Source organism: Opisthocomus hoazin, chromosome 3 (genome assembly GCF_030867145.1).
Source record: "Opisthocomus hoazin isolate bOpiHoa1 chromosome 3, bOpiHoa1.hap1, whole genome shotgun sequence".
In the NCBI taxonomy this organism is placed as follows: Eukaryota; Metazoa; Chordata; class Aves; order Opisthocomiformes; family Opisthocomidae; genus Opisthocomus; species Opisthocomus hoazin.
This window is the reverse complement of record NC_134416.1, coordinates 5,474,389-5,492,167: the sequence shown is the minus strand read 5'-3', so window position 1 is coordinate 5,492,167 and position 17,779 is coordinate 5,474,389. Positions and strand designations below refer to the sequence as shown.

Here is a 17,779-nt window from a genome sequence, read left to right as displayed (position 1 = left end):
ATGATGTAACCAGAACTTCAGTTATATCTAATACCCGTTACAGCATTATCTTAAATATTAAATACCTTAGCAAGGAGTCAAAGTGTTAGATAAACAGCATTGCCTTCAAACCCGTTATCTCACTGTGTTCAGTAAACCTCACCTAGACATGATTTCTACTGAAAAATTGTCACTTACTGCAAAAGAATTCAAGAAAGATTAACCCTCAACTCAGCCCTTTTATCTAATGAAAGATGTTCCTGCCCGTGGCAGGTGGGCTGGACTAGATGATCTTTAGAGCTCCCTTCCAACCCAAATCATTCCATGATTATTTTGTCTGGAATAAATAATCAGTTACAGATCTATAGTTCCATTGGTTATCCTGGTTGCTTCTTGACCTCTGTAAGATAGAGATGTGATCTCATCATAGTGCCAGAAGCAGTATGAACCACAGAGACCAGAATCACTGCCAGGCACCAATGGTGTGAGCGGGTGTTGCAGTCAGAGATGAAAGGGAGAAAGAAGACATCAATCCAGCTTGCTTTCTAATTACGACCATGTTTCAAATATGGATATGTCAAAGACTACATGAACGAAATGCAGACAACCAAAGAGGAAGAGATCAATGCTCCAGCACAAAGCAGCAGGCGAGAAACTACGAATGGTTCTTTCTCGCCCACAAGCTTCTTCTGGACAATGTCAACTAGCAAAAGACACCAAGTGTTAGTACTTTTTTTTTCCCCCCTCCCACATTCTCCTTCCTGCCTAGACCTTTATTCCTGAAACGTTCAAATACTAACGAGCTGGTTCTCACCACTCTACCGGCCACCTGCAAGCGGGGCGAGCGGCAGCACCATCAAAGCACACAAGGAGCATACACAGCATAAACCACCCATCCATACTGTTAATAAGCCAGGTGGCTTAACCGATCCCTGTACGCAAAGCTGTACAAAGCACTACTGAAATTCTTTTTAAGGAATGCACAGAAATGCTTTTAATTACAAAGTGCAATGCTGAATTAAGTCATCCAAATAGTGAGCCTCATCCAAACAATGGAGGGGATGCTCAGGGCTTACCCACAAGTCAGCAACTCAGTTTCAAGTTAAATGTGAATTCAAACTACAAAATAACACCGTCTTCAGGCAAATCTCTGCTTGATGAAGAGGGAAATGCAGAACATTCTTCGTGCTATTTATCACACTTAACCGTAATGTTTCCTTAACTTTTCCATACCTTAGAAAACAATGTTGAATTAATTCCAGATGCCTTTTCTAACAAATTGAAATAAAGAATATAACAGTATTTACTTCATTCATAAAGAGCAATGCCTCCATTCAATACAATCTCTGTTATTTGGCACTCCAAAAGGCCTACACACATCTTCTAAGCGAAACCCCACCCACCCACTGGCACCTATTCCTCCCTTCATGCTGCTTCTCCCCTACAGAAAGTAAGATCAAAAATTCTGTATTCATCATCCCACACTGCCTTTCCCTTACCCTTTGTTCGCCGAAATGTTGCATTTAGGTTAGGAAAGAAATGTGGCTTCCCCTCCTTCTGTATTAGTTGACACTTGCAACTGCATAGGTATGTGGGAAACAGCATAACCTACCCTCCACTCTCCTTACTTCTTCATTTTTTTCTATTTTCCTTTTCTTTTTAGTCACTACAAGGCTGGTAAAGCATGACTTCATTATACATCAGTATTGACTCTTCCAATAATATTTACTTCAATGCACAGACTGAAGTTAAGACTAAGCTCTTCCCCTTAGAAATAGTAAGGACTGGTCTCTGTATTCCAGCTCACAAGCAGATGCTGGACAGATTAAGTCACCTGAACCAAAGTCATAGTTCTCAGCATAATGTTGCTTCCCCAGCCTTTCCACCAACATCTTTTCCTTCCCCTCCTTCTCCTTCCAGTCCCCTTGCCATCACATCCCATGCCCCCTCCTCTGGCCTTCTATATTATTAGAGACATCAGTGCCCACATGCACACCAGCTCCACTCAGCTTAACAAGCTCTAACAGCTTGGGCTTTATTATGTCGCCGCTGGCACGTCTTTCTAGTGTGCTGTGCCTCCCCAGCTGGAAACTGGTGCCACAGAGGCTCCAAATCCACGTTCCCTGTGGTATTCACATTATATACAATTTAATGAAATACAGAAATGGTTTGTCCTCATCTTATTAAAGGAATAAGCTAGGATGGCCATATTCTGTGCTGTACCTTTGCAAGCACATTCACACCCCCAAAGACCTCGGCTACCAGTACTCTTGTATAAAATCTAAAAATAAACATTTTAAGTTGTCTTGATACCTAAAATATGTTTTAATTTACAAAACTCAACTGCTGAGCTATAACTCAGAAGCAGTCATGCTTTCCTTGAAAAAGAAATCTTTCCCCAAACCCACACTGGATTAATCTACAAAAACAAGAACACTCTCGTGGCTTGGTTTCAAAATAGAAAATTCACAGTTAAGAGCTGAGGTTATGCTTTATTGTTTCATTTTAGATAGTGAAAGCAGCTGTAGGAGCATCTTCAACATGCAAGAGATCCAATAGTATCTCATGCGGTTTCAAAAGATAGGGCTGTGGTTTTCAGCATCACTGAAGAGGGGTAAAATGCAGGTTCGTAATAATGGAAGAACTGAGATATGACGAGAGTGTAGGTCTTCAGCAGAACTCCCCCATGAGAATGTTTTTTTCCTATTACATCTTGGGTTTTTTCCTTCCACCTCCTTCTTGTAAGCAACTGAAGTTCTCTTCTTAGTTGATACAAACCAACGCTCAGCTGTGGCACTGTGCCACCCCAGTCATGACAGCAGGACACTGCAAACAATGGCATCTTACTATAGGAAGATCCAAATCCCCACAGATTTTTTTTTTTTCCCAGGAAATAATTTTCTCCTGCACTGTCCCTGTCAAAACCTTATTCCGTGTGGCACCTAGTCCTGTAAATTTCCATTCTTCATCCATGCATTATTTTAAGGTTTCTGTGAAAGGTAAGTTTGAAAGAAAGGCACATACAACTTTGCTACAGGCACCTATACGTACATTAAAATTATACATTAAAGGGGATTTGCAAGTCAGAAACAATCAGAAAAAAACCCACCACCATATTCTAATCACATAACGAGACTCAAACAATAAAGCTCCACTTCCCTGCCCCAGTGGGAAGTTTCCTCCTTCTGAATGAAGCTCTCACTTTTTAAACAACGCACCCTTACACAAATATTCTGAATCCCCACAAATTATTCCTAAACTCCCTCACTAAACATTGAAGCTCCCCAAAAAACGATGTACTGGTTCACCGAAAGATCCATTCTTCTGTATTGTCATTTCCACCTGAACTTGGGTTTCTTCCCTATTTTGTTTTCGTTTTGTTTGTGGTTTGGATGCTTGGTAGTTTTTTGGGTTTTCTTTTTAAACCTATGTCTCCCATTTGCTTTCTCAACAGAAATATTCAAGTCAGAACAGCTGAAGTTGCTAAATATTATTGTTTGAGAAACCTTACATTTCACCAGCAGTTAAAAAGCCCAAACAAGAACACCCTTGCTCTCCCGAAGTCCTCAGACTTGTCCTCCACACAGGAGCAAAGATTTCAGAAACAATGGAGGAGAATGATGCAGCAACAGAGCACAACCAACAGATCGACCAATAAAAAAAGAAAAAACAACAACAAACAAACAAAAAACAATAGAAAGGCAGCATTCACTGAAAACCACAAGTTGTACGAAAGGACAATGAAATAAATTCATTACCAAAGGATAAGTGAAGCCAAGAACACAGCAACATTTAGATAGGAATTTACCCCCTGTATGAATCAACCTGTCCTTTAATAGTAAATAGTTGCTAAACAAGTTTCAGAAGGTATATAATGAGGCCCCAGTAATTATGTTTTAAAGCTTTATTCATCTACATGACAAGTTTAACTTCAAACAATTTTTAGACTGATCTAGCTAAGCCAGTGAAACCTCCCCTCTTGGGAATTCTTCTAAAATTGGCTTATTTAAAATAAACCTAAATTAGCACATCCATACACTTCCTACTACTAAAATAAAATTTAAATTTCATTACTTTCTCACATTAATAAGTTCTAGCATAAACTTCACAATCGAACCAAGAACACGAAAAAAGCACCACTACGACAAAAAGTTCTAAAGCTCCAATCTGTGACATTAGCAGCTCGAACAGAGCCACCCACAGTATCTAGCACTGCCTGTCAAGTCAGATTCTCGTCTGGCCAGAAAAGAGTTACAATTTTTTTTTTTCTAGACTACATACAAAATCATCAAGTTGATTCCCTATATGCAAATCTGCGCTGTAAAGCCAACAGTTTCAAATCTGTGTTTTCAAGCTCCCCAAGATGACATGCCGAGATTAGTTTATCCCTCAAAAGACCAAAGACTTAACTTTTGCTCCCCAGCCCCCTTGTTTCAGTCATACCCCAACACAGGCTGGTAGTGACATAATGAGACATAAAATTCACGTAGTATTTAAACACATGGTCTTCAGACTTACTCATATTATACGGAATTCTGTGCTATGTGATTTAACTCTTCACACAGGTGAAGGAGTTAACATTAAGCATACTCTCCAACTCCTGATTATAAAGCAACCTGTACAAGGGGATGCAATCAGGTTGTTGCAGAAAGACATGTGGGGCCCAAAACAGTGCAGATGTATGTAGTCATTCTGTATCGCTGAAAAGTTAAATATTTTAACACTTCTCTCAAAGACAGAGACTTTCACAACTGCAGAGCCATCATGGCATATATAAACACTGGCACCCAGGCCTTAACACTTCAGACCATGAGAAGCTCACACACAACTTAAGCTGGTATAAGACAAAACCAGCACTGAAAGACAAGCCCTGTCTTCACGCGGCTGTCCATTCTGCCCTAGGATCCCCAAATTTTTGTTATCATGAGGCTTCCTGCAGAGAAGCAGAACAGCTAAAACTAATCAGGAGAGGGCATGAGGGTAAGGAATGAAAGGAAGAAAACCAAGATTCTAGTTGGGATTGGTCTGCCCAAGGCAGCCTCCCAACCTTAACACCTGCACGACCATTTCCTTCTGCAGCAGGGCTAGATAAGGCTCGTTTAAGACGAATGTAAAACTACAGGCTGACACATGGACAGCTTTTACATCTACTGTCAGCAACGAAGAGTTTTATTTTTCAGTTGCCTGTTCAATGAAGGTTGAATGGAGACTAAAACCTACAACAAAGACAAAACACAACTGAGCAGCACTGGCGAAAAAACAGAAGAGGACAAACAAATCACAACAGGAAAGAATGAATTACTCTTGCCACATCTGTGATTAAAAAACACTCAATCAGCTCCACAAACAAAACTTGGCAGCACTGCGGACAGCTCAATGAGAACTGAATTCAGAAGACAACACTGATGGCAGAGAGAGAGAAAAACATCAAAGCAAGCTTTGGACTGACTTGATTGTGTCATTGTCAACAGTATTTTCCCACCTAAATCAATGGTTTGCTTCTACCTTGGCAGTGTCCAGTTCTGTGAAGTCATACAGTTTAAAAAAAAAAAACCTCAGAACTTTTCTTTCTAGGAAGCCTGGTCACCAGGTATCACACAGCTTCACAGCTACAGAAAGGCTATAAAGAAAAATACTTAGGAGAAATACTTTTCCTTAATACAAAATGCAAAGAGAAACTACAGAAACAGACAAAAGAACGCTCATATTAAAACTTTTTTATTTAAAAGCACTAAGTTTACTCTGAAAAAAGAACAGTAAAAGTAAAACAAATTAAAATCGAGAAGTGAAAAATCAACTGCAGTAACCTATGGTGCTCACTAAACACACTGAAAGGCATCACCTATTAAAAGCCGTATCTATACATAAATATGGGCATCATCCCAGCCTGAGGATTTAAAAAAAAACTTCCTGGACAGTACTAAAGTCTCTTCGAAGCACTACTTCTTCGAAACGGCTAACAAAGAGAATTGCATACTAACAAATTACAACTCTGGTGTAAGACATAAGATTCACTACGCAAGTCCAGTCTGTCTGGGGATGATGCTATTCAGGTCCGTCTTTTACTTTTTAAAGTTTTGACAGTGTAAAACGGGTAAGGAAATGTTTACGTTCAACTTTGGGTATTACAATCAATGGGAAAAAAAACCCAAAAAAACCCCTCTCGCACCAAGTTGTGAAGTGCAGCACTTCCCTGGTCGATAGGATAAGAGATACTTTTCATTCCAGTGGGCTGCTTTGTGTCTACATCAGAAAGGATGCGTGACACTAAAGTAAATTAATTGGACAATGCATGGAACAGATCCCTACCCACAGCCACTACAGTTCAAACTACATAATATTTTCCACCAGCTATTTTTTCTAGTTCATAGCTTACCAAAAATAAGATACTGGAGGTTGATTTCTCTTTAATTTTCAAATTTAGTAGTATTTCCTGGTAGTCTGACTGTTAGAAATTCCATCACTAAAAATAATGACCAAGTATTCCACTAAAACTTGAAATAAGGGAGGCAATACACAACAAAATTTTTACAAGTCTTACAAGTTCTGTAAAGCTATTGTCAGCACACGCTTAGCTGACACGAACAAGACTTTCATTAGGCATCTGAAGTTCCTAATTAGTGAGACCTGTGTGTGTTTGCAAAGCCAATTTACAGTTAGAAGTTTACTGCATTCACTGAATTGATCCCTACAATTTCTGGAAGACCAAAAGTATTTAGAAAGGCTGTTTTCTGAAACGGAAACATCTTTCTCTCCTACACTGTTCAAAATGGGCAGAAGAACAGACCATCATATGATAATCTAAGACATATTTCCTCTTACAGAATTAAAGCATTTAACTCTCTTGCCCACCCTTCTATGAAATAGAGGAGGACTGGTGGCGAGTGCAGTGCAGGAGAGGGTATACAGACTGCGAAAGTGGTACTTTCCTGGAAGTCAGGAGGGCTTGGCTGTTCCTCTGTACTCTTTCTATCTACATTACAACACACCACTGAGTATACATAGGTTCACAACGATTCTGCAAAAGGGAAAAAATTCAAGACAAAGGCAAAATGAGTGCACAAGATCCCATGTAACTGCATAGTCAGTAAGAGAATCACTACTGAAAAAAATGTTTCATTTTTCACATGGCAAATAGTATACTTCAGTTCACTGAGGAAAGGAGAAAGTTTGGTTCACACGTATGACAACATCAATTATTTTTTCATCAAATGACTACTTCACCTTTAAGCCACCTTAAGACTAATACGCAGTCTTTTTCTTCCTTAGGAAAGTATACTGGCCACGACAGCAACACATGTGAAAGTTACACTGCGTTTTGTAGGTTGTAACGTTCTCAAACGCCATGTAAATTTAAGGAAAAATTCTCATGCAAAAAAGGAAGAGAGCTGAAGCTGAAGCTGTGCATTAAGTCCTCATTTCCTCTTCCACGTATGGCAGCTTACAATGAATTTCAACATAATTTACTGTCTAAAACTAAGCCAAAGAAACTGGACAAACACTGTGATACCACCAGAGCTAGCACACTAAGAGCAGATTCAGATCCATCCCCAACAGAATACAGAAAGCCTTTCTAAGAAGAGCAGAGCAGACCCTTGACAGGAGGCATGAGCACACCCCTCCCTTCACCACACTTTAGGACTAAACTCCTAAAAACACCGAGCATCCAGCCTACGCATATCTTCAAGAAAATGTATGGGAGTTAAAAACAAGTACACGCACCGAAAAACAGCAAGGAGTTAAAAGTTTCAAAAGTCTATTAACAATTATAAAGAGGTAACTTACAACTAAACGACAAGTGATAAAATAACCTCTGTTTCACTAGTTTGGTACAGAGGGCTCAAAGTTGTTTCCTGAGCCAGGAAAAAAAGCCATAACCCCCTTCATAAAGTCACTCTTATTCAGACAACTGCTGCTTCAACAATAAATTAAGGCCTTGAGTAGCAGGCAAAAATCAAATATCCTTTCAAAGAATAAAAAGAGAATCTGTAGTGTGTGATGTTTATAATTTATACATAAATGAATACCAAGCAATGTAGGTTACAGAAGTTTACTCAAGTTTTAATCAATTCTTTAAAATGAACAACGGTATTTTTGTTATGCTTACATTTTTCTGTCCTTCTAGAAGATATACCAAAATGTAGTAGTATCAAGCTTCTTTTAAAAAAACCTGTCTCATATTTTGAGATTTTATTTACTTTTCACAGTGTCTCGAAGGCAAGAAAAGCATATGGGTTCAATGTTTCAGCAAATTCGACATCAAGTCAAGAACTCAAAACAGTATTTGGGAAAAAGGAACAGGGATCATAGATTTCCTAACCATGAAAACACTGATTTCCTGATGTCCTCCATCTTACTCCCCATGTAACAGCATGTTTGAACAAAGTTTCCACGTTCGGCAGCAATTTTTTGAAATTAGTCAGATATGGCCTCCTAACTTGCTTTATACTGTTTCCAGAAAAAGAATTAAGATTAAAATAGCAAACCCTGTGGCAAATTGAGTGATTGCATGGGCAGGAGGCCAGCACCACAGGCACCCTCAGAACGGGGCTGGCTGCGGTGTCCCGTTTGGCAACGGGAGCTGGAAGAGCAAAGTAGCTTGTCTGCATCAGCAACATTTGAAGAAGCAAACGGCGACACGATGGAAGTTACAGGAGATATGAATGGGGCATTTAAGCGGTGTCAAGGATGTGCTGACAGACATGTAGAGGCTGGAGTTCTTGTGCATTCACGGCAGCTGCGGCTCAGTGAAGGGTTGTAAACCACAATTCTTACTCACTCCTTGAACAGAATTTTGGCGTACATTCATTTTATAGGTATCAGATTAACGCATGGAAGGGGACTTTCACTGGCAGCTCGCAGACCACACGTAGCCTTACACAAGACAGCTAAGCATCCTGCCAACAGTCTCTGTTTCCAGACTGGTTCCCAGTACAGCCACGCTCTCTTAAAAACGCCCTGCCTTACGATCCGGTGTGGAGCAGGAAGCTGTTTGGACTGCGAGAAGCCACTGTGCTGCTGAGGCTCTCTGTGGATGATTTCACAGGAAGGAAACGGAGAGCCTCACGATGTGGAGAACAACTCGCAGCTCATACCCCTAACTCGCTGCTCATACCCCACTGTCACTGCCCAGCTCTGCACAGGGGGAAAGGGCTGAGCCACAGAGATAAACTAGGAAGTAAACAAGACGGAAGATGAGCTTGGCTGGAAGGAGCAGAGTAACAGGAGCCCGAGACACACACCAGCAACATGTATCAACCTAGGTCTCAGTAAAAGCATAGTGTTTGTTCTATCAAGAGCCCCAGGTGAAGAGAGGGTTGTTCCAGTCATGGCAAAACACCCTCGGCACACTGAATGTGGGTCCCTGATAGTAAACAGCAGCCACCAATGCCGGTGCCGTGGAAGTAAGATCATTCTGAGTGACAGGGAGAGTGGTAGGATCAGATAGAGAGCAAGTAAAAGAAGATAAAAAGACTCCCACACTTAAAACTACCCTCAGTGTGTACAGTGGCAATATTTGCAATTATTTGCCTCCTTATGTACCATTTTGAAACAACAGGAGTGAACGTAACAGCCTTAGCAACAACAGCACAATTTGAGCACCATGAATACCCATAAACTGAAAATGTATCTGTACCTGAGCAAGAGAACCTGACATTAGAAACCACCAAATGATTACATCAATCATTATACACAGTTATTGGTACTGAAAGGTGCACATGATGTCACACACGAAACCAAAATCTTGAACATCACTCTGGATACACACAGTTGCACAGACCTATCTTCCTGGTGTGTCTAGTAAAAGCCTTCACACACTGTAGAAAGAAAAGCAAGAAAATCAAAACAGAGGAGCTGCACTCTAAGAGGAAAACAATTATCCTGATTGCCCCTCTGGATTCTTGGCCCTTCAAGAGAATCAAATCAGAGAAAAAAAGATGCCAGCACCTAACTGCGGATCCCAAGATGTGTAATGCTCTTACAGTAGAAGCATTCATAAGAGAAGCAGTAAATGAGATCTCAGCTGCAGGTCCCATATTTCACTACACTATTCTTTGCCAGATTACCCCTCTAAGGGGAAAGATCTTACGCAAAGCTGCTAAGAACAGTAATATAAAGTTCCACTTGTTTTGAAACTTTTCTAGAAGAAACTAGGTACTGGTGACCCAAACACCGTAGTTTCTACATAAGAAAACAATCCTCACCACAGAAACGGCCTAATACGAAAAAGAAAAAACACTGTCCCACATCAACTGCACAAACTCCCACACTATTAAACAACACCAAACGTCCCCGAGCGAGCAGGTAACCTTTCTTCTCTCCGTGTTCACCCTTCCTTCTCTCCCAGGTTTCATTCCATGACACAGAGCCTGAAGACACCCAACGAAGCCGATAACCTCTCCCAGCCCTACCAGACATCTGGGTACGGTTTACCTCCCTCTAAACAACGCAAACAGGTCGCTGACAAACCCCCCGTTAGCGAAAACACGGCCACAGCGGCCTCAACTTCTGTGCGCGGCATCCCCGGGCCGGCCCGGGAGGACGCGGCCGTGCGAGGAGCGGGCAGGGAAGGAAATGGAGACCCCGGTCCCCGCCGCGCTGCCAGCGGGAGGCCGAGCCGGCGGCAGCGGCCAAGCGCCGGCCTGGGGAAGGCAGCACGCAGCCCACAGCCGAGGAGACACGGAGGGATCTCTGCCGTCTCCCACCTCAGCGGCCACCAGAGCCCCGTGAGGGGACCCCTCGCCTCAACCCCCACCCCCCGCCTCAGGCCGGGGCCGGCCTCCCGCCGCGGCAGAGGGAGGGGAGAGGAGGGCAAGGGGAAGGCGACCCTCCCCTCAAAGGGGCCTCCGGACACGCAGGCTCCCTCGCCGCCCTCCCCGAGGTGGCGGCAGCGGCCTGACCCCTCCTTCCTTCCCCGGGCTCGGCGGCTGCAGCCAGGCCCGAGCCGGGGCCCGGGGGGGAGCGGAGCCGGCCTCAGCGCGGGGGGAGGGCGCGGGGGTGCTCGCGCCGCTTCCCGCTCTGACAGACCGCCTCGTGCCCCGGCGGTCACCCCCTCCCCTCACGCAGACGCGGGGGCCGCCGAGCCCCAACCCCGCCGCCCCGAGAGAGGAGAAAAACTCGCTCCGGCGGCTCGGGGGGGGGGGAAGCAGAACCGGCCGGAGCCTCACCGGGTCCGGCGGCGGGGGCTCCCGGGTACATGTCTGTCTCCGTGTGCGGCGGCGGAGGCGGCGCCTCTCTCCAGGTCCCTACCGCGGCGGCAGCTCGAGGGGAGGGAGCGAGCCCCGGCTGCGCTGAGGGGGAAGGGGGAGGAGGAAGGGGAGGGGAGGGGGGAGGAAAAGAAAAGGGGAAAGAAAGAAAGAAAGAAAGAAAAAAAAAAAAAAAAAAGAGGGAGGAGGGCCGGGCCGACGCCGGGAAACCAGGTTACTCGGCGGCACTGAGGCGTGGGGAGAAGGGAGGAGCCGCGGGGTCACGGGGAACGGGCGCTCCGCCCGCCGCCGGCTCCTCCGCCCTCCTGCCCGCGGCCCCCGGGGCGGGCGGGAAGCGGCGGGGCCGGGCTGCCCGCCCGAGGGGCCCCGCTCCCCTCAGCCCGGGCGCGCGGTGGGCCCGGGCCGAGGTGCGCCAGCTGGAGCCGACCGCCCTGCCGCCGCCTCCTCCTCCTCCTCCCCGCACGGGTTTCATCGACTGGATGCGAACGGCGCTTCCTCAGGACCCGCGCACGTTGCGCTGGGCTCGTCCGGCCCGCTATGTGGCTAAGCAGACGCCAGCCGTTCCTGGCAGGAGCCTTGCTAGGCCCTGGAGTCGCCCACCAAGATGAACCGTAGATGCTTTGCACCGAGCCTGTGCCTTAGGCAGGTGCAACATCAACAATCAAACCAAGCGTATGCTGCAGGCGGGACCGCCAGAAGCTTGTTCTGTCTGTCAGTGAGACCTTGGATAATAACTGTGTGTCTCCAGCACTCCCTCCACTACCTCTCCTTCAAGGCAGTTTGCTTAGTTGTGAATGTTCATGGATGCTGGAATACCATCGATATTACGTCTACTGCTTGCTCTTGAATGCCCTGTTTACGTGAAAATAAACAGAATCACAGAATGTTTGGGGTTGGAAGGGACCTCTGTGGGTCATCTAGTCCAACCCTCCTGCCGAAACAGGGTCACCTACAGCAGGCTGCACAGGACCTTGTCCAGGCGGGTCTTGAATATCTCCAGAGAAGGAGACTCCACAGCCTCCCTGGGCAGCCTGTTCCAGTGCTCCGTTACCCTCAGAGGGAAGAAGTTCTTCCTCATGTTCAGACACAACTTCCTCTGCTTCAGTTTGTGCCCGTTGCCCCTTGTCCTGTGGCTGGACACCACTGGAAAGAGTCTGACCCCATCCTCCTGACACCCACCCTTGAGGTATTTATAAGCATTTATAAGGTCCCCTCTCAGCCTTCTCTTCTTCAGGCTGAACAAGCCCAGCTCCCTCAGCCTTTCCTGGTAGGAGAGATGCTCCAGTCCCCTCATCACCCTCATAGCCCTCCGCTGGACTCTCTCCAGTAGCTCCTCATCTTTCTTGAACTGGGGAGCCCAGAACTGGACAGATGGGGCCTCACTAGGGCAGTGCAGAGGGGAAGGAGAACCTCCCTGGATTTGATTGTTTCACTTCTTTTATTCCTGCCTAATGTTCTATGAGACAAAGTCACCCCATGGATCTCACACCTCCGTACCACACCTGCTTTTTGTTGCATCTATGAAACCCAGCTGTGGTGTGGTACCTTACTTTCTTGTACAACCAGGTAATCTCTGGCCATACGTATGTAAAGTTTAGTACAGGGAATACCAACTAGCAATAATGTGAAAGAGTCACGATGTTGGTCACTATGATGCGCTGAGACCTAGGAGGTAGCAGTGATGATTATTCCTGCAGAAATGGTCATCCTTTTGTAACCACCTCACTGGTACCTCTTCCTTTCAGGAGGAGAAATTAGGAAAAATAATCTTAAAGTTGACATTGGAGGCAAAAAACAAGTTAATGATGCTCGCTTCCACCAGAAAGTGTTACCTACAGAATTATAGTATAGCAGCTATGATCAATAATTTCATTCACCTGCTCCATTTTGATGTGGAAGTCTTTAAAAAAAAATAAATGCTCTTCTCATCCCAGAACACTGAAATGTCTTCAAAGTCATTTCCTTCAGTAAATATTATCTGCCAAAGGGCAAGGCAAACATACAACTTGTATGGTTCATCAAGCCAGTTAGTATCCCCTGCATCAGTTCGTACTTGAAGTGATATAGAAGCATCTCAGTGTTCCAAAGTTACATCAACCATATGTTTACTCTTCCCTTTGGGTCATACTTGTAGATACTCAAGGGCTGCTATTAACAGCTCAGCTTTCACTTCAAGTGTACAGTTCCTGAAACCATTGTCACCACTAGAGTTTCCACTGGAGTGATTTTGGATTTGTCTGCATTCCAAGCTCCTCAAGTTGCTGGAAAGTAAAGATTCACCAGTAACTATAAACAAAGAAAGGACAAAATCATGGGTCAGCTTTAGTTCTAGAGTAAAGTGAAGTAGCTCTAGGAAAATGATAAACAAGGGAGCTGGCAAAGGGGCTGGCATTTTCCTCTCTGTGAGGAGTTGGCAACATTTTTGCACAACCACTAATAATTTCTGGTTTGTGCTGTATAACCTTAGTAGAGGCAGAAAACAGGGGGAGGGGAGGAGATATCCCCAAAACTAACAGTCAGAAGAGAGTTAGCGGATGCAAATTTGGCCTTTCTATTGTATTAGATAGTACTAAGTGCTGAGGTGACAGGAGGAAACCATGCAGTCCTTGTATAGACATTTAATTTTTTTATACCATATTGAAATCAATCTCTTCAATGTGATTAGGAAGATAACTCCCTCTAACATTATGCATACTATCATGCCTGTTAGACCTTCTGTATTTAAGTACAAGAGAGCATAAAAATACACTGATGGGTTTCTAGAAAAGTCCACTTGACTAATTTGGTCACCCTGACTTGCAGCACCGAAGTTAACCTCCATCAGATCATGTCTGTAGACGTGTGGAATGACCTCAGTGCAGACTTCCAGGAACATGGCCATCACCATCCTATAGATGGACAAATTGACTGACTGTTGGAGACATAAACACAGGTAATTTTGTCTCACCTTTCTACATCTACTTGTCCTGAAAGCAACCGTCAGTGAAGCTAGTGTGCTGAAGGGATGTACCCCCATGGAACTTCATTGGATACCTCATATGATTGCAAAAGAAAAAAAAAAGTAGATTATGGTACTCTGCTAGCAGTTTGAAAATAGCAAGCTAACAAGCAACAGAAGGTAGGTGAAATACAAGGGGAGGTTTCACAAAACAGTAAACGCATATCCCACACTTCAGTTCCACAGGATACTCTGCAATTGATTTCAGAAATTCCCTGGAAAACAGAGATCCCAAAACCAGCAATTAATACCTGGAATGTCCTGAAGTGCAATATACTCATATTGATTTAAAGCTGATTTTTTGTGGATTTAGCACTCCATAAGCAAAAGGGCTTATCGCTGTGTATACATGACTGCAGGCTTGCACAATCAGTTAACTAATAAATTGGTTAAATAGTTTTATTTAAGCACTGTTTTCTCATGTAGAAGCCTTGCTGTTCCTGCAGGCTATTTTCATGCTACCGCACACTTCGAGCAGCATTTCTGTGTTACTGAGGAGAGTTACAGCTCTCGTCTACCTCTGTTCTGGAAGTGACGGGACGCACACTCATTTTGGGCCATGTCACTTGCTTTGTTTCTAATGCTTCTGACATCTGATGTTTTGAAGCACAGTGAAACCTAATTATGTCTTACTGGGCAATTTCACCCAAACAAGACCTCAGGTTTTCGAAAGGTTTGTTTTGAAAGAGTGGTTTGAAAGCTCTATAAAAACATTCCTTTATGCATGGTCTTTATACCCTATATTAACAATTATATAGTAGCACCAGAAGAACTGCTTAAACACTTAAAATGAGGTTTCTTTAATGAGAAAATTGAGTGACTGTTGGACAGAATGCCTGTCGTAACTGCTAGATTTCAGGCTGACATTTCCCAGAAATCTCTCGAAGAACAAATTATTAGTTCTGGAAAAACTGAGCATGTTCTAATCATTTTGGAAGCAAAGATGGTATTTAGGAACAGCTTTTAAAAATCATATCAGCAGCGGCAATCTGGGGTAAATATATACAAATAGGCTAGTGACAAACGATATGGCTTTTCTTTTGACGAGAAAGTAAGCATTGAGCTAGCTAAGTAACAACCCTTCCCTTTTTAAACTAAATTAATTAAAACCCACCACAGTTTATAAATGTCTTTTAGTCATGCATAACAATGACACAGTGGCAAAAAATTTTACTCAGAGCAGAGAGATGTAAATTTTATTCTTGACTCTGAGGAGATTTAAGTTTACATCTTCCAGCTCGCAACTGGCCGAACTTTTAAGATTTCATGCTGGAGTGCGTGCATTAGACTTCTCAGATATTATGTGTTCTGCTTTGTATAAGAATATCAAATGAGTGAGATCAGAACAAAAGTGAAGAAGACCATGACTCTTATGATCTATTGTGTTCACATGGTTAGAAAGACTTTAAGGGTTCTGCTCCCCTCCCCAGGGACTGTTTATTATTTTACAGTTAATGATTTAATCACAATTAATCCATGGCAGAGGGACCAAAACCTGATTTTTGTCTCGCCACAACCAGATGACTGTCCTAATTTCTAAGCTACGAAGCCACACTTGATTTCTTTTGCCAAATGAATTGCAATACTTATTTATAAAAAAAAAACCAACAACACACAAACAAAGTATTATTATTCGAATACTAGCTTCAGGTCACTCAGGAAACATTTAACTTTTCTAAATGATCAGGGCCAACAATTCAACAATTAAACACTATGAAAAAGATGCAGCACCACCTATTGGGGATATGTTAGGTATGATGATTATTTCAGTTTTAAGTAGTAACAGAGTTTTATTCTTTATTGTAATAACCTTGTTGTCAGGAAATTAAAAAAGACAAAAACAAAAACCATCTAGGGAGAAGAGTAGTTTCCAAAAAGACTATATGGGAACCAAATACTGTACCTGAGACTGTTCATGAACAAACTTGGAGAAAACAACTTAATGGTCTACAGCTATTTTGTCAAATTTCACAAGCAACTCCACCTGACTCAGTACAGCACAGTAGGCGCAAATGCAAAAAACAGTGGAAAATAGTTGTAAGAGGGATGACTGTCCTGGTTAACAGCACATAAACAGTGACTCAAGTGAAAGCAGGGCAACCTGATTGTCTACCAACACCTTCCCTCTCCTGGGAGGTTAAAAGACTTTAACCTGTCGCCTTTGGGTGAAGGTGTTGGCATGATTCATAGAACCATTTAGCTTTGAAAAAACCCTGAAGATCATCAAGTCCAACTATAAACAAAACACTACCACCCATAAACCATGTCCATAAGCACCATGTCTACATATCTTTTAAATACCTCCAGGGATGTTGACTCCACCACTGCCCTGGACAGTCTGTTCCAATGCTTCACAACCCTTTGGGGAAGAATTTTTTCCTAATACACAGTCTAAAGCTCCTCTGGTGCAATTTGAGGCCATTGCCTCTCGTCCTATCACTAGTTATTTGGGAGAAGAAACCAACACCTGCCTCACTACAACCTTCTTTCAGGTAGGTGTAGAGAGCGATAAGGCCTCCCCTCAGCCTCCTCTTCTCCAGACTAAACAGCCCCAGCTCCCTCAGGTGCTCCTCATAAGACTTGTTCTTTACCCTTCACCAGCCTCGTTGCCCTTCTCTGGACACGCTCCAGCACCTCAATGTCCTTCTTGCAGTGAGGGGCCCAAAGCTGAACACAGGATTCGAGGTGTGGCCTCACCAGTGCCGAGTACAGGGGCACGATCACCTCCCTACTCCTGCTGGCCACACTATTCCTGATCCAAGCCAGGATGCCATTGGCCTTCTTGGCCACCTGGGCACACTGCTGGCTCATGTTCAGCCGGCTGTCGACCAACACCCCAAGGTCCTTTTCCACTGGGCGGCTCTCCAGCCACTCCTCCCCAAGCCTGTAGCATTGCATGGAGTTGTTGTGACCCAAGTGCAGGACCTGGCATTTGGCCTTGTTGAACCTCATACAGTTGGCCTCGGCCCATCAATCCAGTTTGTCCAGCTCCCTTTGCAGATCCTTTCTACTCTGCTGCTGATGATCAAGAACCTGAAGTTCATTAATGTGGCTAATTGCTAAAACCAGGAGATATAGGCTTGTATAGCCAAATTAGGATCCTCTCAGGGCCAATGAACAATTTAGACAATTTGAACAAGAAAAAAAATAATGAATTGCTAGAGAAAGAAAGGGAACTGTACAGAGATTAGGTGGGCTGTAGTAAGAAAGAAAACCTAAAATGGCTTATCTAATTCTAAGTCCTCTCACTGTCGTATAGTGATTGCTTTTAGGAGACTGTGGTGTCTACATAGAAGACGTGATTGTGTGCAAGACAAAGCCCATTTAGAGGCTAAGGGAATCTTAATTTTCTCTTTCTTTTCTGTCAAGTAGTCATATCTTTTATTCTGTTGGTGCATGCAAATAACTTCCCTACCTGCTGGCCTTCTACCTTGCTAGGTTTTTAACTCGTGTTGTTTCATGTTTTCAAATGTTGTCTTCAGCTTATGGGTATGAGACTTCGGCATTTCACCTCCCCTACTTGTTCTTGCTTCCTTAGTATCAACTCACAATATGATGCAGTTTCTAGAACCACAGAACAATCACTGTGCAGACT

General features: G+C 43.7%; 1 protein-coding gene across 1 annotated transcript in view; it reads right to left on the bottom strand.

Moving 5' to 3' along the window:
* Positions 1-11,358, bottom strand: part of AGO2 (argonaute RISC catalytic component 2) — a 69,163-nt gene extending 57,805 nt beyond the window's left edge. Inside the window, exon 1 of the mRNA XM_075415507.1 lies at positions 11,148-11,358. Coding sequence (XP_075271622.1) covers positions 11,148-11,178 — 31 coding nt within the window. The 5' untranslated portion in view covers positions 11,179-11,358. The remainder of the gene's footprint in view (positions 1-11,147) is intronic.
* Between the last annotated feature and the right edge of the window lie 6,421 nt (positions 11,359-17,779).